Here is a 26,997-nt window from a genome sequence, read left to right as displayed (position 1 = left end):
GGAGGCTCCTGGAGGCTGGCAAATTGATCTGGGTGTTGATCAAAAAAATGTACACATTTTCTGGAGTCCATTGGGAGGAGCTTGGTAACACACTCTGGTAGCAGGTCCAGGCAAAGGCTCTGGAGTGGTGCATTGCCCCTGAGAGGGGGTCCCTAGGGGAAGAGTGGTCCTTATCCTTTGAAACCTGTTATTTTGAGGAAAGGGGCGTTGAAGATTTGGAGTTGTTCGCTGTCTTGCCGTCAATTCATCTTCTGGCGCATGTTCGTGAAACCGGAGGACCTTTCTGATTTGCTTGCGGTGTTGGAAACAGGACTTCTGCGTCGGTTTCAGGGGCCGGTCATGTAGCGAATGCAAATGCCCAGAGGACAGGGATTTTTTGGACCTTCCCATCAACACCTCATGTGTGTTATTGGTTGAGGACACCATCGACTGTCTGCCATGGGGGGTGTATTTAGTGTGACGTGCAGTGAGAGTGCCTGAGCTGCCGGGTGTCATCTCTGTAGCAGAACCGCCGTCCTGCCTGTTGGAGTCGGGGACTCACAAGCGGGAATCCATCGGGTCCTGATCACCCTCAGCATCACTTAGGACCACGATGCGGCCATTGCTGGGGGCTCCCTCAACGTCCATGGCTGCCTCAGCCTGCACGGTGTGGTCGGCCCAGTGTTTACTTTTCTGGTCCTTTAAAGTTTCTGGCCGAAACAGTTGGCAGGACTTGCACTGTTTTGCGGAATGATCCCTAGGAAAGCAGAATTTACACACCCTGTGTGAATCTTTCCAGGGAAACTTCTGTTACAGGCAGGACAAAATTTAAATGGGGCATTTCCATAATGTGGCAAGATGGCAGCCAGGCGGGAAAAGGGGAATAGGCATTCTCTAAATGAGATGAATCATTACCTCCCCCCCACTCTCCCTACTGTGCAGGGCCGAGGCTAGTTGGGGCCTAGGTAGGCCAAAGAAAGTTAGTTGAGAGGGGAGTCGCGGTATTCGACTAATGGTCTTGTCCTCGAAAGCCGTCGCCGGAGAACTTACGGTGTACAGTCGTCGAAAGGACAGAAGACTTTGTATAAGTAATGGCGTTAGCCAGAAGAAGGAACTACGCAACTTGCGTCAGACTGTGATGGCAGAAAAACACAATCCGAGGGACCCCAACGCATACAGGCCCATGGGTACAGTAGACGTAACACTAGGTATAGTATTACTGGCACGCCCTGTCAATGTCCCTTCGAGTTTCCAAAACAAAAAATCCTATTCTCCGTGTCTACCACTAGATGTTGGCCTATGCATAGCATGTGATCTAAGCAGACCCACAAGCCTAGGAAAAATATATATTTTGATGTAACAACTTCTATATACGTAATCACACACACACACACACACACACAACACTGTGCCACACCCTTTCTATGCTTGGACCTTGAACTTGGCCTTCAGGGCCCACAACAGCCGGTACAACCCTTTGGTGGGATCTATAAAGCTTAATTAGAACACTGGAAAGTTGGCGTGCCACTAGACTAACACTGGATCAGCAGAGTGCTTTAACCACTGTTACTAGCTTGATTTATCTCTGCCAACCTTTCACATGAATGCTTAATGCCTGGCTTAAGACACCATTCCACCAAACCAATGCTCAATGCCAGGTTCCAAGCACATTCTCCACTGTTTCCATTAGGTTTAACTTATTTTTAATACAGGTTTGTGATTTGACCATATGGCATTACAACTCCTGTGGAGATGTCAGTTACATGTTTTATTGGCCTTTACCCTTTTTAAGGGCCTGAGGCAGAGCCCTTTCCACCAGAACTGTAATGCCTCACACTGTATGAGGTGCAAATGTTATTAGTGGTTGAGAATAAATTGGATGGACCTATGAGACCATGTGAATGTCCAATATTTTCATAAAGCAATGAAACCATCCAAAGCATTCCACATGTACAGTAGTTTATAAGGCTTTCAAGAACTTTGCATTTCCTCTAAAACAATCTCAAAAGTGGTGGAAACAGACAAACAGTCCATACACGTTTACAGAGGCTGACAGCAGGGAGAACTACACACTTCAATAAGTTTACCTTGTAGCAATTCTCTGAAGATTTCGTTCAGTTTCCCGGTCTTTGACAACATCTGGTTTAACTCTGCACATCATTTCCCATTCTCGTTTTTTATCAAGCTACATTATAAAAAGGGAGAAAAAGGTAGATTAGGAATTAGAAAAGTATAACAAGATACATTTATGCTGCTCACTACCATGCTCAAAATCAGTGCAGGTTGCTCACAGATCCTGTCGAGACCAGAGGAAAGCATTTTGCTTGACCTTTCTTCATTTTCTGCTCAATCAGAAATGTTTTCAAAGCACATACTGAACATAAAAATTACATTTCTAATCGAGTAGAGGAAATCAGAACAGTAACCAGATCACATCAGATCTATCTTGCAGCTATAATGCCCTTTCTCTTACTCCTTCTTGCTGATTGAGAAACGGATAAGAAGACCATAAGCATCCCGTGTTTTGTAAGCAGTGCGTTTGTGTTACTTGTGGAGAAGGATATTGATGCCTAAATCTACCTAGAGTCTTTCATTGCTGGCTGCTGTGTTGGAGGGGGAGCCATCAATCCAGAGCCAGTACAAGCCTACCAAAACTCGCTGCCGGTACGGTGTGCAGGCAGTGTGTTCGATGGTCGCCTGTGCCGCGGGCCCAAGTTTGGTTGATTGCCTACTTCTTCGCTCGCTCCACTTAGCTCCTCAGAATTGCTATCCCTTGGCTGTTTATCCCATGTCAGTCGATATTTGTGCTGTTTGATAAGCTGGTCAGTGCTTATTCGCTGACATCGGACTTTGGAAACGGACAATGGTGCCGTTGACACTTTGTTCAGCCTGACCTCAGCAAACGGTAACCGTACCTCCACTGCCCCCCTGTCCTCTCCGAGGTAAGAAGCGCCTATGGGCGTCATCCTTTCATTTCCTGCCTCACTGATGTATTCACGCTGCCTGAAGTGACTCCATTTGAAGTGAATGTGTCATTTGATCTCCGGCTGTAAAGCCAATAGACCATTATAGACTGAACTTTGAGGGTTTATATTGTTTGTGTTAGCTTTTGTGACTGGGGGCAAAAGCCTTTGAACATCTGCACATTCATATACAGCACTAAGTTGGTTACAATTGGGCTAAATAACAGCGCCCTCAGGGGAGTGTGTTGGGTTGTGCAAATTAGCGGGTGACAAACAGGATAATGTATCATGTGACTGTATTACCATCTAAGGAGCCTTGTGTTTATATTGACACCAAAATGCATGAACGATTTTGTCAATCGGGAATGACTGCAGTTCTTGGACCTTTGAGCTTCAGATAAACTGCAATCATGTCACGAGCACTTAACTGTAAGCAGCATCAAACTAAGATCAAAAATCTCTGTTACAGATGGTTCAGGGGTACAAGGCACACCAGAAAGACAGTCCAAGCAGAAAGCTACTGAGTTATTGCCAAGGCCTGCAATCAACATAGTCTCCACCTTTTATGACCCTCAAACCGAAACACCGACAGAAGACAAACTTGTCCAAACTATTTGTATAGACCACTGCAATGTATGAGCAACTAAACTCAGGCATTCTTAAATCTACGAATGTACATAACACTGGGTTGCAGAGCAAAATCACTAGGGCCCTAGTTAAGCTCATGCCTGCGGCCAGAAATTCTCCAGCAAACAGTTATTCCTATAGGAGGGGAGAAAATGACATACTTCTATCCGCTCGTAGGTCCAAACGCTGAGACTAGGAGGTTAACACCTACGAGAGCCTGTGTTTTAGATGGTATGGGGAACATGAATGATACTAGCATATTAGAGGGAGTCAATAATATGGGTTGTACTAGGCTTGATATTAATCAGGTCAGCATGAATAATGACTATGTTCTACAAAATCATTTACCAAACAACTCTCTAGCACTTCTGGAGGGCGAATTCTCATTGATAAATTATGAGATCACCCGGGGTCCCAATTGGTGGAATTGATGTCTACAAGGAACCTAACTCAGGGGCCTGATATCACTTACTCGAATAAACTGCATCACACACTCAGAGGAGCCAATCAATAGGGCTATCCTCTCCCTTAATCTCGGCACTAACCTCCATCCCAAGTGCCGCAGTGGAGTTATAGGACAACATAAGAGACGAAGTAACAGCACACACACTTATACTGTGTGAGCTGAATGCTAAATTAGACATCTTAAGTAATTGGGCCATGAACCAAAAGAAACGGCTGTACCGAGTTGTGATAAGCAGGTTTTGAATATTGATATTCCAGGTGACATTGATGAAATGTACATGGCCCCCACGTTTGTAACGATTGCCGCCTGTCGGGAAAGTGGATAGCGAAGACAGACAGACTCTAGTTAGTGTGATCGATCCAATAGTCCAGCTCCCTAGAATCAACAATAAGGAACTTTCCCCATGTACCAAAGAATTTGATTAAAAGGGAGAAATGCTCAGAAAAAATCCAAACAAGGGAGGACAAATCAAATTAGATGCAACTCCAGGAAATATCTTTGAAAAGTGCAATGTGGGAGAAGCTGGTTCTGTGGTTGGGGGTGTCACCATAGGTGATGGTGATGTGGAAGTAATGGTAGTGCGCACGCCTAATCACCACCTTGATAAGGTCTCTCAATCAGACTGTTGGTACTGAAAGCACAGACCCTCACTAATCTTGTGATTGTACCCCTAGCCATTAAAATACCTAATCAACAGGATAGTATGGATGGTGTAAGCATCACCAAATCGAAAACATTTACCATAGCTACCCAGACCACAAGCCTACTGTTAGAGGGCATCTCGTATGGGATCACTCTTACCTTCCAGACATTTTTGATCCTCAGGTAACGAGCTGCTTCAATACTGCCCCCCCATAAAGAACAGTGGGCAGAACTTTTCAACAGGCCCAAGCCTGTGACTACATCCCCAATCTCTCAAATAACGCAAACAGCAGATTGTAGGGATCGAACATCAATCTTTGGTCTGAACCATAATCAAATAGCCAAGTCTAGTCTTGGCTCAAGCCTGGAGCCAGCCCAGAGTGGGGTAGCAGATTTCAAGCATTAGAAAACGTTTGATTATATTATTCCCTAGTAAGGTGAATATATCATCCATGGATGGTATAGGTAATGGGAATATCCCTCAAAGATCACAAGACAGTGGGTGCTCCCTAAATGAAAGTAAGATGGTTCCAAAACGTAGCATATGATCCTTTACTTTGAACTTTGCTCACATTTGAAACTAGATATTATCGATCAAATATCTTGAAATTAATGAGGGCCGTTGCAGCACTCGAGAGAATTTCCTCTCTCAACATCGATCATTTTAGTTTCCCATAGAGCAGCACTCGAGAGAATTATTGATCATTTTAGTTTCCCATAGGAGTCAAGGACGGATCTGGTACAGGTACATTCATGAAAAGGATGAGCTGTTAAAACAAGGGTGCCTGGTCTAAGCCAGGATAGGTATGAAATAAGGAACATGCTATAGAGTAATGACATGGCAAATAGTGCAAACGGTGACCATACTATGGTCACGAGTGAACATATAAGAATAGCTGATATACCAAGGGAGGTGTCCGTCGTGGAAAGCTTGAGTAATCTTAGCATGGGCGATGCTCAAGGTAATTGATAATGGTTGCTGGAAACAAAGCGTGAGCTAACAAAGGAAGGGGAGGACATGCAGGTGCTTTGATAGAGTCTGACAGGGTTTAGTCTCCTGGAACTCGAGGGTTCAGTAGCATCCTGAAAAATGAAAATTCTATGTTTAGTAACGATGATATAGTGTTTTTTTTCAAGAGGCGTGGCTTGCTATCACCCAGCAATATGACGTCCGATCAGAAGTTGGTCCTCCCTCTGGTGGTCTATTGTTAGCAACTTGCAAGTCCTTTCTACAGCAACACTAAAAAGACTTTTCTGGGACTTTTGGTAGTAGCCATTGAAATTACCATCAATGGAAATAATACGAAGGTTCTCCTACTAAATGTATATTGGAAATCTGCGGCAGTTGATCTTGATTCCTTTCTTTTCGAAATTTCCGAAATGTTGGATGCCTGGATGGCCATGGGAGAATCTCATGTAATTATTGCTGGGGATCTTAATATTCATGATCTTAATGCTGTTGGAAAAGGCAAAAGTCAAACTAATCTTAACAAGAAAAAATTGTAAGCTCTCCTAAGTGACTGAGATTTGATGATAACTAACAACAAGATGGGTGATTTGAAAGCAATGAATACATGAATAAGAGGAGTACAGTCTTCTGTAACTGATTATGTAATTCTTACCAAACACTAGTTTAATGTGTGTAATCTATTTGTAGTCAAAAACACCAATTTAAGTGCTAAGAACATGCGCATAGCCTCGTTTAAAATGGCTTCAGAAAACAACATCTCCTCTGGTAGTAAAGATTTGGTCATAAGCTGTGGTGGCAATGCAAATCATAAATTTAGAAATGGTGGTTATAGTCTCATGGCAAAGCTTGAAAAAGACATTAGTTTCGCGGCGGTCGAGTACGACATTGGGATGGTATGCACTAGCAAAGGTTTTAAGGCATTCTTTTGGGGTAACGAGATGCCAAAAAGCCCAGAAATAAGGAAAATACGTGGGCAAATAAATAAATAAATAAATAAATTGGCCAATTACTCTGGTCTGGAAAAGAAACATGTATTGCCCCAATCTTACAAATACTGGATTCGCTCACATAGAAATTTGCAAGTACAAAAAGATGGAAGATGCTCAGCACACAAATAACTCTGGAAATGTCTGGTACTTAGTTAACAGCATTGACAATGTGCAATTTGAATCACAATGCCAAGGAGTCAGTAGAGCAGATTGGTGTACCCACTGGACTGGGCTAAATTGGGACGTGGAATGGTCAGAACACACACCTACTACAGTTAATTGGCAAATGATTTTGATAGCGATTATGTTGATCATCACAAAAGCGTCCGTCTCTGGAGCCGCTGGGCCTAATGGCCTAACCAATCACATCTTAAAATCAAATAAGGTTTTGTGGTCTATTCTCCTACGGTTTATCTTTATGGTCATTCTCAGAAATGAATGTATGCCGAGCTTGTGGAAAGAATCACTTATAATCCCAATGTACAAGAAGGGGAATCGGGTGTATGCAAATAGATACAGACCAATAGCATTGCTCGATGCAATAGTAAAATCTTTTCAGCCTTCACCTTGCAAAAACTAGTAAATTCGGCCACAGAGTGGTATCCTTTCCAAATTACGAAGTGGATTTAAAAAGGGCATGGCCACAGCCCTGAATGGTTTAATCCCGTCTGTATTAAAGGATAGAGTGTGGCAAAGTGGGAATACTCTCCACTGTGGCAATGATTGACATTACGAAAGCCTTCCAAATGGTCAATCGCCAAACTCTGTAGCGCTGGAATATCCCACCGACCTTGCTACCCATCTTGGAACAAAAGTATGAAAATATAACAGTAGGGATTAGATAAGACGCTTCTGGCAGTCTAACAAAACAAAGGTGTACTACTAAAGGCCTTAGGCAGGGATGTATACTTGCACCCTGCCTGTTTAATTTGTACCTGGCCGATATCGAGGAAGCACTTCTGGAGGCTGCAATGATTAGTCCTAAAATTGGAGGCCTTAAAATCAATTTGTTGGCATATGCCGATGTTGCCCTCCGACAGTACATGTGTTGGCCTCCAGCATCATTACAGGCTCTAAGCGTCTACGCAAAAAAAATTTGTCATTAACCACAAAAAATGCAACATCAAATTTCATTAATAAAAAAAAAAATAGGACAAGCAATGTGAAACATAAAATGGCTCAGATTGCCACCGAATTGATCTTGTGACTGAGCTCGCCCATTTTTTTTTAAAATCTCAGAGCGTCCCAGTTAGGAAGCTTTGGTTAAGAGACTAGAAACAATAGAGCACATCTGAAGGATTAGATGGTTGATTTCAAATTTAGTAAATTTTTCATCAAACCATTGATTCGCTATTACATAGGGAAGGTTATACCGAAGGTCCTTTAAGATATTTTATTTGTATCGCGCTCATAAAGAAGTGTTTCAGAGCGCGACGAGGCACGGGATGGGAACAAGGGAGGACAAAAACAACCAATCTTACTAGGCCCAGTGACATTGAGAATGTGCAAGTTGCAGGGGAGAGGGAAGGGGGAAGTGCGAGGGGTAGGGGATGAGTGGAAAGTGCTGAACACGTGATAGAACAAAAAGGTAGTGCGGCCAGCCAGTGGCAAATGCAAAAATAGGTGTAGACAAAAGGTGTCAAATAAGTGCAGGACAGGGATTGTAAGGTAACAGATACAGACCCAAGTGCAAGGGTGTGAAGGGTTTGGACCCATGCTGAATCAATAGACTGGGTACATGTGGGGATGAGCTGCCGCCACCCATCATTCACGGCAGAATCCAGGAGAACTGCGCAGTTGGCACAAGACCACTCCAAAGATACAACCTTCTTGTGTGGGGGTTCCACATAACCACTCAAATGTAAGGATGCCCATCAAAACAATAGCAAAAATCTCCTGTCAAATTCAAGACAACTCAAAAATGGATGCAGTACCGACAAATTCCACAAGGCGGCGCTAGCGGTCTAAACTCTGACAGGAGAACTGGCTGACAAAGGGACCTGAGTCAACTGGACTTCAAAGCCTGTGGGTTAATTAAAAAAATCTTAGCCACCTGCTGTTCCCAGAGGCCAAGAGGCTGAGAACTCTTAACACCCCAGAGACTCACAACAGGAGACAGGATATCACATGGCCCTTCTGAGTGAGAGGGCGGGGGTTTCCCCTTCAGCCTGGAGGAGAGAGACAATAGCCCCTTTCAGTTGAATGCGGTATGTTAATTTTGAGTGTTTCCTGTCAACAGCCCTCTGCCAGCAAGGAGAGACATGTGATCACTGACCCACCCAGACCTCTGGAGGCGGACCCAAACACTTTGGGGAGTTGAATTGCAACAAATATATATTTTATAGAAACAGTGATAACTTATTGTAACCAAATGACAGGAATGTACAACTTTGAGAGTCTCAGTATGGAAAATGCCCTCACGATTTGAGTCCAAACTCCGATTTGTACCATGTTCTGGGGCAAAACCCCGCTAATTATGAATATTGTAGACACTGTATTTAAGCTAGAGACATGGAAAGTTACTGGGAGTTACTGGGAGTCGGGACAGGGACTATCTTTAGTAATATATGATGTGTGCATGTGATGTCAAACAACTGTGTACCTGGGAAATATGTATTTGGATAAGGAATAGATTTGTGTGCACATTGACCAGGGGAGTGTCATTTCTGCAGGTCAAAAAAATGACATTGCTCTGACACACTATCCCTTCCCAAATCAGGGACCAAAGAATGTATTGACCTATCAAATCAAGAGAGGGGCAGACTTAGTGATGCTAGCCTCTCCACCCACTTTTTAAAACACATAAAAAGAGACTGCTGGGACAGGCAGAGACATTCATTTTCCATTTCTGCGGAGCATTTTGACGGCCGACATCCCATCCAGACAGAGACCAGAACCAGGGACCCATAGACTACAGAACTTTGAACCTAGAAGGCCCACTGCAAGCAAAAGTATTCTCAGCAGGCCTTCAGAATCCAGCAAACCTAACCAAACAATTCAACAGCCGGGCGAGCTGTTTGAATTCTTTGCCAAGAACTTTTGCCGGAACCGCAGACCAGACCCAGACCGCTGTGAGCAGAACCAGAGATCCGGATCGCTGTGAGCAGAACCGGTGCCTGATTGACCCGCCGAGCAGGGAAAACCGCCGCTGGACGTGTTGACCAGATCCGTGACAAGGCCCATTCATTTCAAAATTAGGAGTAAGTATCCGCCAGAACTGTGCAGAACCCAATCTCATAGTTAAAATAATCTAATCCAAACTATTTTAACCTAATTAGAACAGCCTCCTAGAAATCGTGTCATCTGTCATTTTTAAAGCTGCACAACTGTCACCTGTCAATTCTGCAGCTGCAAGCAGTCACCTGTCATTTTGAGTTTTACTTTAAATCCGAAAATGTACCTTTATTAAATCGTCCGTATCTCTTGAAACGTTTTGGTTAGGAACGAAACCGACTTGCTAATCCTTATACTTTTACCGCAATCGCGATTTACGCACTCGCAAAATTTACCGCAATTTGGCCCGATTTATCTGTAAAAAGATAGCCGCTTTTGCCTGAACTGCTAAAATTCGCTTGCAACCTAATAACTATCCCTGAACCATTGTTAGGGCTGACCTGAACAGATTTAAAGTGTCTACCACTCACCCTGAACCTCCTATAGGGAAGTAAAAGCAATTTTAGCATTTTTCACTTCCTTGCCACCACATTACAAAGCACTCTTGCCCGTGTTTTAAAAAGCATACCTGTTGTCTAAGCTTGCTGGGGGGGGGGGGAGGAACTGAATTCCGTATTGTATTTGATTGTATTCCTGAAGACTGTGTGTGTTACTTCCATCTCCTTGCATTGCATATAGGGGGTGGGGAGTGAATTGCCACCAGGGGAAAAGTGAACATATTATCTCTTGTGAAACCATATCAGTTTATTTTTTGCACTGCATTTATTCCACCTTGCATTTCCTTGAAACCATAAAGCATTTCAGCTACCTCATCCTCTATACTACTTCTAAGTAACCAAATCAGTTTACCAGTAGAAAATTATCCGTTGTTGATCACTGTCATATTTTAAGTGTGATATCCAATATTAATTTATTATAAAAAAGTGTGATAGATATATATTGTTATATTTCTAAAATAAACCTTTTAAATTTGCAAAACAGACCTACTTCTTGGCTCAGTGGGGTCAGGGGGATTCTAAGAGAGGGGTGTTATATAAGGGTTGTCATCCAGAGTACATGAACTGGACCTAAAAATATATCAATAAGGGTTTCCCTCGGCATCCCAGACTAGGCATTGACTTAGCTGTAGTGTTGAAGTGAAGCCGCTTAACAAGGGTTACCAAGGGGGCAGTGTGGGTGGGCCGGAATCTGGGCCGAAATTAGGGTAACCAGGTGCCCGGTGCCGAAGCAGACAGATAAGCAGGGGAGAGGAAGAGCGAAGGCAGAAGCAAAGAGGAAAGTCTTGGGGTGCTTCCGGAACCGAAGATGGTTCTCTTCAGGTTTCAGAGAGGCTGTTCCAGAGGGAGGCCCCAGCCGAAGAAAGATCTACCACCAACTCTTTTCTTGGAGAAAAGACTGACCCGGAGGGAGTTGGAGGAGCAAAGAGCTCGAGTATGAAGGTATTTACAGAGGGAGAGTTGCAGGTAATGTGGGCCCAGGCCCCAGAAAGCCTTGAGGACAATGCAAAGGGTATTGAATTCAATCATGGCAGCCACTGGGAGCCAATGGAGAGATTTCAGGGCTGGAGAGATACAATCCCAGGGCTTGAGGCCAAGGACATGTTCAACAGTCCTGTTCTGGATGAGCAGCGGAGAGTGCTTGCAGGCAGATTTAGAAAGAGGCTGTTGCAGTAGTCAAGCCTAGAGAGAACCAGAGCTCTAGAGACAGTAAGCTTTTGGGGGAAGAAGAGGAAATGAAGAATACATTTGAGGAGGCGCAGTTGATAGGTTGACTGAGACTTTGTGATGTGTGGCGAAAAGGAAAAGTGTGGCGTCGAAGATGACCCGGAGGTTCTTATCCTCACAGGTGGGAGCAGGGAGAGGGCAAGGGAGGCCAGCCAGAGAGTGACAGGAAAGGAAGGTGCAGGTGTGCCGATGAGGAGGGTCTCAGTCTTACTGGCATTGAGGCAGAGGTCGTTGGCGGTGCACCACTCTTGGATTGCGGACAGAGCCCGAGATGAGAGAGGGTGAAGAGGTGGTAGAGGGGAGCCTGAAAACAAGTTGGGTGTCATTCACATAGCACTGAAAGCTTGAGCAAAGAGCAGCAATGCAGTGGGCGAGCGGTGCAAGGTATTGGTTGAAAAGCCAGGGAGAGAGGTTAGACCCCTGGGGAACACCATAGGTAGAAAGTAAGATAGAGGAGAGCAAGGACCCGAGTAGGACCTGGGAGGGTCGATTGGAGAGGAAGGAGGTCAGACAGGCCAGGGCCTGATCAGTGATACCAGGCTATCACAGAGGCGTTTGAGCAGGATGACATGGTTGACCCTGTCAAAGGCAGAAGAAAGATCGAGTAGGATGAGGACAGATGGGATATTAGAATCCAGGTTGGAGAGCAGGTCTCTACGGATGTTTAGGAGAGCAGTTTCCGTGCTTCTGGCAGCTCTGAAGCCAGACTGATTGTCATATAGACAACCAACAGAATCGGTGAGAAGATTAAGCTGGGAGATGGTTCCCTCTGGGACCACTGCAAACGATTTAGGACTACAGGTGTTTGGCAGTAAACCCACTTGGTAGCAGTCTGTACCACACAGATTCACTTGGTAGCTGTGGCTGAGCAGTCAGACTTCTCTCAAGAAGAGTTAAGCAGTATGTGGAGTATACAATAAAGCTGCTGGGGGACTCACTAGGTTAGGAAATTCAGCCTAAACAAATTCAGCCTAAACAGAGAATTCTCCCTAACACCTTTCCAGGAGGTTGCCCCGGAAAGGAGTGATAGAGATTGGGCAATGGTTTGGAAATCAAGGTATTATATCGTATGATTTGCCATGGGTAAGATTGGAGAGTAGAATCTCGAAAAAGGTCCTTGGACTCACCTCCTCCTTGCTCCTGTTCTAGTGGAGAGTGGTTTTGTTATGGTAAAATTTGAGGCGCAATTTGTAATAAATCCTCTAATCTATTTTCCATAATGGGAACCTGCACTGTGGCTATGATGGGCAATTGTGGGAGGGAGCTCATAAACCTGGAGGTCAACACATTAAGGGTAAAAGTACTCGGAAAAACCTGAATTGGATAAATACCATATCAAGTCCGGAGCCTCAAACTCCCATTTACCCCTATAGATAAACCGATGGGCTTGTTGCCAAACTACCTCCTTCATTCTCCCTGCTCAAATATTAGAATGCAATTCTTATGATTTCGACTAAACCTTCTACCCATTAAGCAGACGCACAGCATATTAGATAATCATTTATGTGATCATTGTAAGGTGGAAGGCTCGGGCCAAAGTCTGAAACACGTTATGGTCAAATGCAAAGAGCCTGTAGATGTGCGCACTACATTTCTTGGGCCCTTTTTTTATGTTAAATAGTAACCCATGGATTGAAGACATTTGGAACAGGCTAAACTCATGGAATGACATGAACAGCTGCAATTATAAAAATGCTGCAAGAAATCTGCATTTTAACTGTTCCATAAAGCGAAATCGGGTGACCTGTTAATAAGAAATGCTTTTTTTCTTCCTTTCTTGGTAATTAAATGGAATGATCAATGAATTGGTAAGTCAAATAAGGTATGTCTAAATTGCAACGGCTGAATGTCTTAATGTAGTTGTGTTACGACTAGTTTTATTAGCATTTTACCTATTTTTAATAATGTATTGTTTTGCTTTTGTATTTAAAATTGATACTAGTGTAAATCTTTTTGTGAAAAAATTGTTTTGATTAAAACACAAAGAAAGAAAAACAAGGACCATTTTTATTTTCGATCTAATTATTATCTTCATGTGCATGTTTCATTATGCACTGCACTAGAAAATAGCCGCGCATTTGCCTTGACATAGGACGTTTAAACAGTGTTTGGAGATTCTTCCCGTCATCAGGGTAGGGAAGATACAATGGTGTACAGGACAGATGCGCCAGTCACTGCTAATAAGGGAAATTGCCCCGAACACTCGAAAAGAGGGAGACAATCACCTGAACCTAAGACTGTAAATGAAAATAATGTACCCAACTATGGGGGAAAATCACGGGGCCAATCACAGGACCAGTTGGGAGTGTGTCAAGCAGGAAACCAGTTAGGGAATAGTAGGTAACCATGAACCTTATTTAAACCCTCAGCGAGAGGGGAGTATGGCATTTTCAGAGAGGTGATGCTTTAGAGAGAAGGAGTGAGCCACCAGCCTACTGAAAACTAGATCTCAGACTGCGCTCCGGAAGTAGCACCGAAGTAGCTGTTTGGCTGTGGAGCTCTCTGAGGATCCCCCAACGTGGTTCGAGTCTACCGTCTACAACATTACTTCAAGATCACTATGGACGATTAGACTTTCACTTTTAGGCATTATTGACAATGCTAATATGAGAATGCATTACTTACCGTAAAAGCATTTCTGATGGTTGTATCTGCTTAGATTCAAATGCTGTGCATAGGTCCGACATCCAGTGGTCACTGCGGAGTATTGCATTTTGTTTTTCGTAGTCGAAAAAGGGACGTCGACAAGGCGTGTCTGAAACACTATCCCTATAGTGACGTGCGTTGTACCCACAATCCCTCACGCGTAGAGGTCCCTCTCTTTGTATTTTTCTGCCCTGAGGGAGCCTTCTAGACGTGAGTGAGTACAGAAAAGAGAGAGATATAAAGGAAGTCTATGTTCCTTCCATCCGAGCGGGGAGGAAGGGTGGGCGCATGTGAATCTAAGCAGATACAACCATCAGAAATGCTTTTACGGTAAGTAATGCATTCTCTTCTGATGTTTGTTAATCTGCTTAGAATCACATGCTGTGCATAGACTAGCGAGCAGTACCCGGAGTTGGCGGTGGGTTATGAGAAGGAACAGTAGAGAAAAGGTGTCGTAATACTGCCTGTCCCACCTGGGAGTCAGATCTAGAGTTTGCATCTAGACAGTAGTGTTTTGTAAAGGTGTGCACAGAGCTCCAGGTAGCCGCTTTGCAGATGGACTCAAGGGGAACATTTGCAATGAATGCTATGGATGCCCCCGTGCCTCGAGTAGAGTGTGCTCTTGGCCTAAAGGGCAGTTCTCTCTTAGCAAGAGTATAGCAGAGAGTGATGCATTGAACAATCCATCTAGAAATAGTGGATTTTGAAACCGCATCTCCTTCTCTTCCTGCTGCCACCGAGACGAAGAACTGATTAGTCTTCCTCAGTGGTCTGGTTCTTTCCATGTAGAACATGACTGCTCTGCGTACATCTAGTGTGTGCAGAGTCCTTTCTCCCAAGTTGGAAGGATTTTGAAAGAACGTTGGTAGTTCTATAGATTGGTTTACGTGGAATTTAGAAATAAATTTCGGAGCAAACCTAGGGTGAGTGCGTAGAACCACCTTATCTCTGTGAACTGTAACGAAGGGGTCTAGAATAGAAAGAGCCTGAAGTTCACTTACTCTCCAGATGGAGGTGATAGCTATTACAAAAGCAGTCTTAAGAGTGAGGTGTTTAAGAGATGCTTTGTGCATGGGTTCGAATGGAGAGCCCATGAGTCTGGTAAGTACCACATTAAGGTCCCATCCGGGAGCTGGGTCAGCTATCGGGGGGTGTATTCTCTTTACTCCCTCCATGAAGGCCTTTATAAGAGGTATCCTCCACCACGACACTGAGTTGGGAAGTGGTGTATGCCGAAAGTGCCGCTAGGTGGACTTTAATGGAGTTAAACACTAGACCTGAATCCAGTAGGTGGGTCAGGTATAGGACAACATGTGTGGGAGAGCAGTCAATAGGGTTGATGCTTTTACTCTTGCACCAGATGACAAATCTTTTCCACTTGCTAGAATAGCAGTGGCGAGTGTTAGGTTTTCTGGCTTCCCTGAGGATGTCCATGCATCTTTGCGAGAGTTGTAGATGTCCGAACTCTATGATTTCAGGAGCCAAGCTGCTAAATTCATGTTCTGGGGGCATGGATGCAGAGTCTTGCCCTTGTCCTGAGACAGCATGTTGTACGGGCACTAGTATCATGGTCACTTGGTCACTTGTTCCTGGTGCATCTTGTGCACCACTCTGTTGAGAAGGGGAGTCGGGGGAAAAGCGCAAACAAATTTCCCTGACCATTGCATCGACAGACCGTTCCCCTTGGATTGGTTCTGGGGGTACCTGGAGGCGTAACTTAGGCATTGTGAGTTCTCCAGGGTTGCGAACAGGTCTATCTCTGGGAATCCCCATTGTGTGAAGACGTCGAAGACGATGTCTTCGTGCAGGCGCCATTCGTACTCTTCGGGCAGGGGGAAATCTCTGCTGAGTCTGTCTGCCAGCAGATTGAGTTCCCCGGGTACATGTAGTGACAGTAGGAACAAGTCCTGTTTGAGAGCCCACTTCCATATATTCTGGGCCAGTTTGGACAGGCCTGGAGAGTGGGTACCCCCCTGCTTGTTGATGTAGTACATGGCTGTAGTGCTGTCTGTAAGGACCATTACTGTCTTGCCTTGTAGGTGTTCCTGGAAGGCTTTTAGCGCCTTGAACACGGCTAGTAGCTCCAGTAGATTTATTTGTTTGGATGCTACGTTCGGAGTCCACACTCCGTGAGCAGTCTGATGGGATAGGTGCGCCCCCCATCCTGTGGAGGGATGAGTCTGTGGTTAGAATGGCTTCCGCCGCGGGTGTGGCAAAGGGTTTCCCTTTTTCCATGTTTTCCTCTGTCCACCACTGTAGCGAGAGAACCAAGGCCTGCGAGACCACCACTAGATCCTCCCATAGTCCGCTGGCCTGACACCACTGGCTGTTGAGCCGCTCTTGCATTGGGCGCATGCGTAGGCGCGCGTGAGGTACCAAATAAATACACAACGCCATCATTCCGAGCAAGCGCATTGCTTTGCGTACCGTCACCTCTCGACCGGTCACATATTGAGGGATCTGAAACAGCATGTTTTGGACCCTCTCTTTGGAGGGGAAGACGAGCCCGTCCTTTGTTTGAATTAGAGCCCCTAGGAATTGCTTGATTTGACTGGGGTCTAAACTGGACTTCTTTTCGTTGATGGAGAAGCCCAACTGGAACAAAAGGTCTACCGTCTTTTGGGTATTGGAGAAGCATGTTTCGTAAGAATCCCCTGTTATGAGCCAGTCGTCGAGGTAAGGGTAAACTGGCATGGACAACCTGCGCAGGTGGGCCGCTGCCACTGCCAGCACTTTCGTGAATACCCTTGGTGCCGATGCTATGCCGAAGGGTAGCACTTTGAACTGGTAGTGTTTGCCCTCTATCATGAACCTGAGGTATCTTCTGTGCGCTGGCAACATTAAAATATGAAAGTATGCATCTTTCATGTCCAATGTTGTCATGTAATCTCCCTGAGAAAGCAGTGGGATCACTTCCTGTAAGGTTACCATACGAAACTTTTGGGGTTTGATAAACTTGTTCGCTGGGCGCAGATCTAATACAGGGCGCATGGTTAGATCCTTTTTGGGTACAAGGAAGTACACTGAATAAATACCTTCCATTACCTGAGATAGAGGCACAACCTCTATGGCTCCTTTTTCCAGCAGTTGTTGTACTTCTTGGAGAAGGATGGCAAGATGTTCCGGTGTCATGCGACGTCCCCTCGGGGGTCTGTAGGATGGGGAACTGTTGAATTCGATACAGTATCCGTGGGCTACGGTGGAAAGTACCCAACGGTCTGACGTTATCTCCTCCCATGCAGGAAGAAAGGATGTTATCCGGCCCCCGACCGGTGTTGCATGGGAGGGGACGCGAATCTTCGCGTCACTTGGAGTTGTTGGGGGCTTGGGAGCCTCTGGGGGCGGATCCCCGACCTCTCCCTTTACCCCGGCGTTGGCCCCTTTGGCTGTACTGCCCACTATTGGTCTGGTAATTGGTGGCAGGGTATTGTTGATGCTGACTTTGTTGTTGTTGTTGGCCACGAAAAAAGCGTTTGTTGCCATAGCCGCGTCTGGTAGTGGGCTTAGAGATTTGGTCAAGAGTCTTGATAGTATCGAACTCTTTTTTAGCCATCTCTAGAGCTTCATCCACCGCTTTTCCGAAGAGGTTAGAGTCTTCCACAGGTTTATTTATTAAAGACGCCTGTGTCTCCGGTTTAAACCCTGAGTTGCACAGCCATACATGGCGTTTTAGGAGTATTCCCTGCACCAGGGATCGTCCCGCTGTTTCTGCCGCGTCCAGAGAGTTTTTTACAATGCTCTGGTTCACCTGGGTTCCTTCGCCAATAGGAAGTTGAAACTAGGCGTGTACGTAAAGGCTCCGGTGCTTCCTCGGCGTCCTTGCGCAGTTTGGCCCACTGCGCGTCTGCATAGCTAGCAAGCAAAGAATTGTTGTTCGCAATTCTTGCTGAGAAGGCAGCCGAGGAAGTTACTCTTTTTGCAAGGGCATATAGCCTTTTGCCCTCCTTGTCAGGGGGTGCCTCACTGGTGGAAAGTGGTACCCCTGCCCTCTTCTAGTATTAGATACTACTAGGGAATCCGGAATGGAATGTCCCCTAATGTAGAGCGGGTCTGAGGGTGACGGAGTGAAAAGTTTTTCAATTCTCGGATTGACCCCTCTGATCAATGCGGGAGTGGACAGCGAAGGGATGATTCTTCTCTTCACTGAAGCTAGGAGGGGAATGGTCTGGCTGACCGGGGGTTTCTCAATAATTACTTTTTCCTAATTCTGGAGAGAGCTCCCCAGTGTCCAGTTCGAAATGTGCTGCTGCTCTGCGCAACAGGGCATTGAAACCTGGCTGATCGTCAATTGGAGACGTGTTCCTAACTGGTGAATTGTCAGGAGGATTTAGGTTTAGGACATCAGTGTCGGAATATACTGATGGGGATTGCCAGGGGTGCGAAGGTCCTTCTTCTGGATTTTCTCCGAAGCCTTCCTCTATAATGTCTGGCCTGTCTTCCAGACATTCCTCCTGGTTCTGTCCTTCATCGTCCATGAAATCATTCTCTTCCTCCAAGTATTGTTCCTCCCCAGTGAGGTCGTATACATTATGGAAGTCTGAGGCTGTGTCCTGCTGGGGATCGACTAGCCTCGGATTTTTGGCCCTGCGGTCCTCCTGAGGCCCTTCTCTAGTCCTCTTGGGAGTTTGAGAGGTCTGGGTATTAATAAACCTTTCCATCCTCTCCATACAGAGGTGGAGTCTTTCCATGGTTTCATGGGTACCCCAGAGCGGTCTGGCGGGGGAAAAATAGAATCATCTAGCTGGAAACGGCTCGACCTCTCCCAAAGCGTCGAGGAAAGTGTCCCGTCGCCCTCCGAAAAACCTTCAGGTGTGCTGGGTGACCCCCCGACTGAAGGGGGTAGCCCCTGCCTTCCTTCGGGCCTTTTCGGCGTGTCTTTCGACTTGTGCGTAGCGCTCGACGTGTCCTTCGGCGTACGCTTCTGGGCGTCGGCTACAGCGATCCTCGCCAAGCTATCGGCGACTCGTTTGTCGGCGACTCGTTTGTCGGCGGAAGCTTGCGTTTTTGACGGTACGGGTGTCGATCGTTCTACGGCGGTATGCGCCTTTTGTTGATGCGCGCCGGCCGATGGTTTGGGGGCGGTGCCCTTATTTGCCGAAAGCCCAGTCGCTGGTCGCGGCTGCGAGAGGGGCTTCGAACCCGAACGGTCCGAGGAGGCCGCCGGTGGAACCTGCGTCTCCTTGGGCGCCGAAGCTCTTTTCGTCTTAGACGAAGAAGAGCCGTGGGTTGTGTGCTTAAGTGAGTTTTTGTGTGCGTCAATGTCGCCGGGGTGTTCATCCCCATAAGCAGGGCGTGAGCCGAGCCCGTCGGGGCCGGGCACAGACGACGAAGCGCACGAGCGCTCCTTAGAGGGGTTTTCGACTTCCGTAGCGGAGGTCGTGTTATCGCGTTCCTCGTCACTGTCGGTGGTAGCAGCGGCGGGTGAACCTTCGGCCTTCGACATCGCGTAGGCCGCCCGCCTTTTAACCCTATGGTCTTTTAGAGTTTTAGGTTTAAGAAGCCGACAAGCCGCGCAACCTTCCTCCTTGTGATCGAGGGGCAAGCAGCGGTTACACCGTGAATGCTTGTCCTTCCAAGTAAATTTGCCCTTGCAAAGCGGGCAAAACCTAAAGGGTGTCCTCTCCATAGCCGAGGCAATAAATCGCGATAACCACCCCAAGGGAAAGGAAAGGGAAAGGCATTCTCAGAAAAGACCCAGAGATGTCCCACGACCCCACTCTCCCTACTGTATATGGCCTGCGAGGCCAGGCCACGTGTTCGGCAACGCCGAAGGATTTCCTCCGCTCGACCCTCCGTCGAAGATCTTGCTCGGCGGACAACAGCTTCACAACTGCGTCGAGGGAGGGATTATTTAATATTAATGAGAAAACGACCAAAGGTCTAGGAGTTGCAATGTCTCTCGAGGAGCTCCGCGTGAAGGCGACCAGAAGCTGGGCGGAAAAAAACAATCTGAGGGACCTCGACGCGTGAGGGATTGTGGGTACAACGCACGTCACTATAGGGATAGTGTTTCAGACACGCCTTGTCGACGTCCCTTTTTCGACTACGAAAAACAAAATGCAATACTCCACAGTGACCACTGGATGTCGGACCTATGCACAGTATGTGATTCTAAGCAGATTAACAAACATCAGAAATTTTTATACTACCACAGTATATTATAGTGGCTAAATATACTGTTTATTCTATTTTTTTATTAGGTGAGGCCAAGCCCCCTTGTGTCGCTACAAAAGTAGAGTCCTGCGCACTCCGGCACGCACGCTCCGGAAGTAGCACTGAAGTAGCTGTTTGGCTGCGTGCAGCCGAGTCGCCGGCAGCCCCTCATCCTTCCCTTTCATTTTTGAATGCCGTCTTGTATATCGTGCGTACTTATTGCGCTCTTTTAGCCTGAATGACACCCTTCCACGGCGCCCACCTCATAAGCTGTTATTCCCGGTGCGCCTAGCACATACATCCTTCACTTGCCCTTTCGGTTAGCTGGGGGCTTGTTTGATGCGCATGAGCGTCGATTGATCATATCTCAGACAGTCTCATTTCTGTACATCTGGCCGAGATCAGATCTAAAAAAGGAATATTGCTGCAAGCCTACACAGGACTCTTAGACTTTGGCTGAGACCAAAAACAAGGTAAAAGAATCAATTGCAAACCTCCTAGGTATTAGATTTGCAAGATATATTTTAGTCAGTCTAGGATTCTTACATCAGATGAACCCCTTCGATAGAACGCCCCTCTACTTACACAGTCCCACCCTACAATTCTGGGCATGAACCAGGCAGTGTTCTCAAAACACAAATGTACTTCAATTAAATTCAAGATGAAATCAAAACAAAAAAGGTAGCCCCCAGACTTTATGTAGCAGAGGCCACCACAAGACATTGAATTAAACTCAGTCTGCCTGCGGAGATCGCACTATATATAGCACATGCATTCTTTCAAATGACAGCACAATTAATATTTAACAATTTCAATCCTAAAAGACACAGGGCCACCTCTAAACTGGGTACAATTCTAGGACCATAATGCTGCTCATTGGCCTGTGCATTAAACTTTACCTAAATCATATTCAGTAAGTAGCAAATCCAGTTCATTTCATTTTCTCAGTATCACAAGTATTGGTACCAGAGAAAAGTTACATGTACATGCACATATTCGCCTCATTTTATTCACATATACGGACGTGAAATTGTGATTTTCTACGCTATTGGCTAAAATGTATTAATTGGATGAGAATAACTAGGAGAACGAACAATCAGAGAGGGAACTGATTAGCTCACCAACCCAACACAAGAATGGATTCAGAATTTAAACAGGTATTAATGTGATTCATATGATCATCTTTTTTCTATAGGCTGGGACGTAGCACATCTTCCTTCTCATTACAAAGATCTTATTGACATATTTGTGGCTTCTTCCACATGCCAAACGTCTTGGTCATGCTTTGGAGCTTCCCGATTGTTTCATAGTCGTCAACCAGGCCTGCAAAAAACACTGTACAGTTTATATGACTTAATTACAGAAACTACATTTTACCCATCTCCAGGAGCCTATGGATCTCTACACTGATGCATCCTTCCTCACGATTTGGTCAATTCTTGGCTCATATGTTGTGAGGTGCTTCCGATATGATATAATGCGCTTAATACCCATAGGTTTCTAAGCGCGGACCGGGGATCAAACCAGTGTTGCTACACGTCGTCTTGCTTCCAAGGCGAGCATGTTGCCCCCGAGCTATCCTCCCGAGACTACATTCCACAGTGTGTCGATAGAACGCTTAACATCTATTCTTCTCAAGTATGGATAGGAGCACAGGAAAAGACAATACAACTTAAAAATGTCATAAGTGTGATCTGGAATGGTCTGTCAATACCGTGCAGACACAAACTGCGCACGTCACTTATGAGCGTGTTTACCCAGGAGAGAGCGTGTGGCATTAACAAAAACGCACCGTTATGTATGTTTCGATACAAGTCTGATGGGTTGGCAATTACCATTTTGCAAACTTAGTGGAAATACAAAAATTGACGCTCAGCAACTTAAAATGTCACATGTACCATTCATTATCTTCACCAGAAGTCGACTATCACACATCACCTAAAAGTGTCTGAAACATAGCATTAATTTCGTATTTAACTTTAACAGATTGCTCACTGAGGCTTAAAAAAAAAATCAACTTTCGTCGTCTTGGTACTTCTAAAACTGTGTTGCAAATTACTTTTAATCACTTGGAAAAATTGAGCAGTTTGTTTTGAAGTGTTTTCATTTGTAGGCCAATATCCATGGTAATCCTGTGTCAGAGTGTGCTGCAGAATAACTCCCTTTAAACCTATCCCCCGCCCCTTTGGCTCATGATGAATTTAGGAGATTATGACCACTACCCTTTGTATACACAACTTCCAAGACATCTACCTTAAGGAACACTGGCTTAAAACAAGCCTGTAAAACACCTTTCCCATACAACTAATAGCTGGAAAATTTGATTTTAAGGTGAGAACAAATATCCCCACATGAATTTCAGGCTATGAATATAAACTAAGCAGATTTTGAATTGGCCTCAAACATAGATTCAAATGGGCCATGTGCATTAAATAAAGTATTCATCAGCTTCTTTACAAAGAGGCTAAGAAATATCACACATCAAGGGTTACCCAAGCAGCGATTTTTTTCAGCATTGTAGCATTTTCATAGTACATGTCAATACAAAATAACAGCAACAAAACTAATGTGCCAAATATATTAATCAGGCGAACAGCCAAGTTTGACACACTCGAATTATCTTCATACAGAGAAGATGCTTAGCTAATGTGTAAACATTTTTGTAACTCTCGGCATCTGATAATTGAAGAACATTGGTATCACTGTAATGCGTCAGCCCTATAGAAACCAAATGCAACCAAAATGTTGGGGGGTGGGTCCCCCAATAAAAACCCCGTTTACCTAGGTTATTAGAGTCAACCCAATCCCCTCCCCAAAATTAACCCCTTGCCCACACCCCATACATATTTCGATTCGTTTTTTCGATGGAATTCTTTCGGTACAAATTCCATCGAAAAAAAACTGTTGGCAAAAGGACGTCGTAGCGATATGGCACTTCTGATCAACTGCTGTATATGTCTGAACATGGACTACTTGGACAGCGTGGGACATGGCCATGGTGGGATTGGGTTTTGCCAGCTATTCAGGACTTGGAGAAAGTTAGCCTATGTCCTGTGCATAACAGGAGCCGTTTTCTGGCAAGTTTCTTTGGAGAACAATCCTTCTACATATTATTACTTGAGCAACGGTCCTACAGATTCAGAACAACTAAACCTCTACAGGACCCATGCAGACATCCTGGAACCCATTAAAGCATTAGGAGTGCACTTCAGGCACAGGTGCCTTTAATGCACAACTTTAATTCAGTGATTTAGAGAATATCAACCGAACGGGAAGCATCTCATTGTGTTTATCACAGAAATCCAAAACATTTAGAATTTGTCACTACCATTTCGCATTTTCAGAATTTACAGAATTCAAGGTTAGTTTAAACATTCATTATGCTCAGAATCTGATCGTTCTTGGTCCCTGCTCAAGCGGTGCCAGCACTGCAATGAATACATTCCTGCCTATATCGCAAAGGTGTTTAAATCTGCGCTTAGTAGTGGCACTTGTATGCGGTGGAAACCATCCCTTGGGAAGTAATTGGTACCGTTTGAGGGTGAACACAAGCTCATTAAAAAGAACAAAAACTGGTCAATGTAGCTCTAAGCCGTTTAAATATTATCTAACTGCAATTACAAAATAGTAAGAAAAACACATTAAATATTTACCGTTTGACAGTACACAATCAAATCCAGCACTAAACGTATCCAAACACTGAAATCACCCTTCCTTCCCTACCATAAAAGACTACTTGCTATATCTAAAAATAACAGTCCAAACAAGCATTGTCCAAGTCAAAACCTGGGGCGTGTTAGTACTGCTAATTGCACTTAGCATTTAAAGGAATTTGTAGCCATGGAGAGAGCAAAGGTGTGCGGGAAGATGCAAGGTATCCATGGGCTAGAGCATTAGAGACACGTGAGCAAGCTTGGACGCCGTCAATGGTGAGCATGACGAGTGAGCGCGGATGGTTAAAGAGTAATGGTGAGAGAAAATAAGGGTGCATGTAAAGGATGCACGAGGGATGCATGCAAAGTGTGCCAGAGTAAGAGTGAGCATGCCAGGTAATTCCAGCCCAATAGACTCCATTGTTTCCAGATTATTGCCTGCAGCCCTGTATTTTGCAGTCTTTTCATATTATCATGTGGCAGGCGGAAGCCGGCGGCATAACAAGGCCAGGACTAAGGCATCACACCTTTTTGCTCCAGTGAGCAGTTATCCCCAGGCACCCACGGAGGAGAAGAGGGCTGGAGCCCATCTCCCTCGTGTGCCTTCAGACGAATCCTGTAGCCGCAGCCACAACGCTTCTGCAGCTACTACCAGACCCGATGCAAGGTCTGCACATCTTTCGGGTCTAACTGCAAGTGCCCACGGCCCTCGACTCGTTCTCCTGCAACGGAGAACCTGATTTTAAGCCCCCGAGCCTTTGATTGCCATCATCCACGCTGCTGCCTGACCTGCCAAAATGGCCGGCGCAACGCGGGATGAGAGCGAGGCTCTCTGTTGCTAGGCAACACACATCAACATAATCAGAACTGCCCCACCGGCAGGCGGAAGCCGGCAGCAGAACAAGGCCAGGACTAAGGCCTCACACCTGTTGTGCCTGTTCACCGCTGTGGAGCTGCCTTCCTCTTTACCGCCGCTTCTTCATATAGTCAGCCACCCTCGCTACGCTCTTATCCTTTCACTGCTGCTACGTCCTGCCAAGCTTCATAATGTGACAGTCTCCCTCCGAGTCAGAAACTGAACTAAGGTAACTCTTCTTGTTATTGTTATGTACCTTAGCCCAGCCTGACCACATCTAGCCTTCCGGACTGTACCATTGCTAAGGCCTGACCTAATAGGCTCCCTCGAGTGCTCTCTCTGGCTCACTCACTCCGCTCACTATCTGCGGTGCACTGGATCTCGTCCAGCCTGTGCACGCCAGAGAACTCATCCTTGCCACCAGACATGGCAGTACTCACCTTACCTACCTGCACTTCCTTTTGGCAATCACTAGGACTAGCCCATGGGCCTTGTCCCCTATAGACATTGCCTGCGCATGGGCACATACCACTGCTCTCTCTCATGTGCCTATTGTCTTAATACGTGCCTCAGCATACTACTATATATGCACACTATTGCCTCTGGAACCTGTCTAAACATTGCATACTGTTTTTTTTCTACCATGCTGAAATAACCAGACTTGGGTACATTGCCACCCAGTGAACTAGCCTAGATCTATGCCTACTGTTGCCATTTTGAACTAGCCTAGACCTATGCATACTGTTGCCATTTTGAACTAGCCTAGACCTATGCGTTACAAATGCGGATACTAGACGAATACCTCCACCACTACCTACCGGTATGACATATCCAATCCAACCACTTGCTCTTTAGTCGTCCTTACCGCACTCACGGCCCCATCTACGATGGCAGCCATCTACTATAGACTCCTTACAGCAAGGGAATTGAGTAATCAGACGGAAGTCTTGCCTTTAACCCAACAGACACTAGACTCCGCCACCCATAACTTCCCTAGCCAGACTTGCTCTACCAAATTGAGAAATTATAGACTAGGATCTAGACTGCCTAAGTTACCACCAGCCTACCATTGACACGGCCATTCCAAACTGAAGCCAACACGAGCCTTCAGCAACACCTCTAAAACTGAACCTATCCTTAGACAGAAGCCCTGCACTAAGTCCTCTGAAACCTTAACCTTTATCAACAATGACCACACCATTGATACCATAAAAAAATAAAAAAACGCATGACCTTAAGGGAGGCCTCATTAACGTTCGATCTCTGATAGCCCACGCATCTGAAATTGCCGACATTACCTGCAACCAACTTGACTTCCTAGCAGTTACCGAAACATTGCTTCATAAAGCAGCCGGCCGGCCCTAATGCTAGCTGCACCTACTAACTTCGCTATCTTTCGAAAAGACAGGGAAACGTTCAAAAGAGGTGGCATAGCATTCATCTGCAGAGCCGATCTCACCATCAAAGAAATAGATGCCATGAGCAGAACTACTTGTTAAAAATAGGAATCTCCACTTCATGCACTATTACTGTGCACCTAATCTATAGACCTCCTGGCCCACTAGGAACTTTTGAAGAAGACATAACTGCCCTTCTGAATACCAATGTCAAACCTTGAACACAAATTATCCTACTTGGCGATTTCAACTTGGGCCACAATGACCCTAAAGATACTAATGCCCTATCCTAGCAAATACCATTATGGAAGCCGGCCTTACCATCAGGAACAACGGCCCTACTCACTCCAAAGGCCGCACTTTGGACTGGGTAGCAGATATCAACTGCACCTCCTACATAATTGCCACTGAACTGTGCATATGGACAGGTCATCATTTGATCTTGCTCAACATTTCGGACTTACCTCAAACCAAGACAAACAAATTATTAGCACCACCAGCCCTCACTCATTAAAAAAAAAACATAACAGTTACGAATCTCCTTCCTTTAATTCAGCCTATCACTAATCATTCCGACCTGCTCACCAACCCCAATGACTCAGTTGTTTGACTTGTAGAATAACACTATCAACTCAGCCATAGATGCCTTTGCGCCTCTGAAACTGAGCAAAACTAAACCTCTTGTCCATCTTAACACGTGGTTTACCCCAAGCCTAAAAGCCTTGCGCAAAGAAAAAGGACAAGCAGAAGCCTGTTGG

At 45.4% G+C, this 26,997-nt stretch overlaps 1 protein-coding gene across 1 annotated transcript in view; it reads right to left on the bottom strand.

The window, feature by feature from the left end:
* Positions 1-26,997, bottom strand: part of RRP15 (ribosomal RNA processing 15 homolog) — a 198,749-nt gene that overhangs the window by 100,832 nt on the left and 70,920 nt on the right. The window contains exon 3 of the mRNA XM_069608581.1: positions 2,067-2,164. Coding sequence (XP_069464682.1) covers positions 2,067-2,164 — 98 coding nt within the window. The remainder of the gene's footprint in view (positions 1-2,066; positions 2,165-26,997) is intronic.

Source organism: Ambystoma mexicanum, chromosome 4q, assembly GCF_040938575.1.
Source record: "Ambystoma mexicanum isolate Mex_15411 chromosome 4q, UKY_AmexF1_1, whole genome shotgun sequence".
Classification (NCBI taxonomy): Eukaryota; Metazoa; Chordata; class Amphibia; order Caudata; family Ambystomatidae; genus Ambystoma; species Ambystoma mexicanum.
This window is presented reverse-complemented; position numbering and strand designations above follow the sequence as displayed.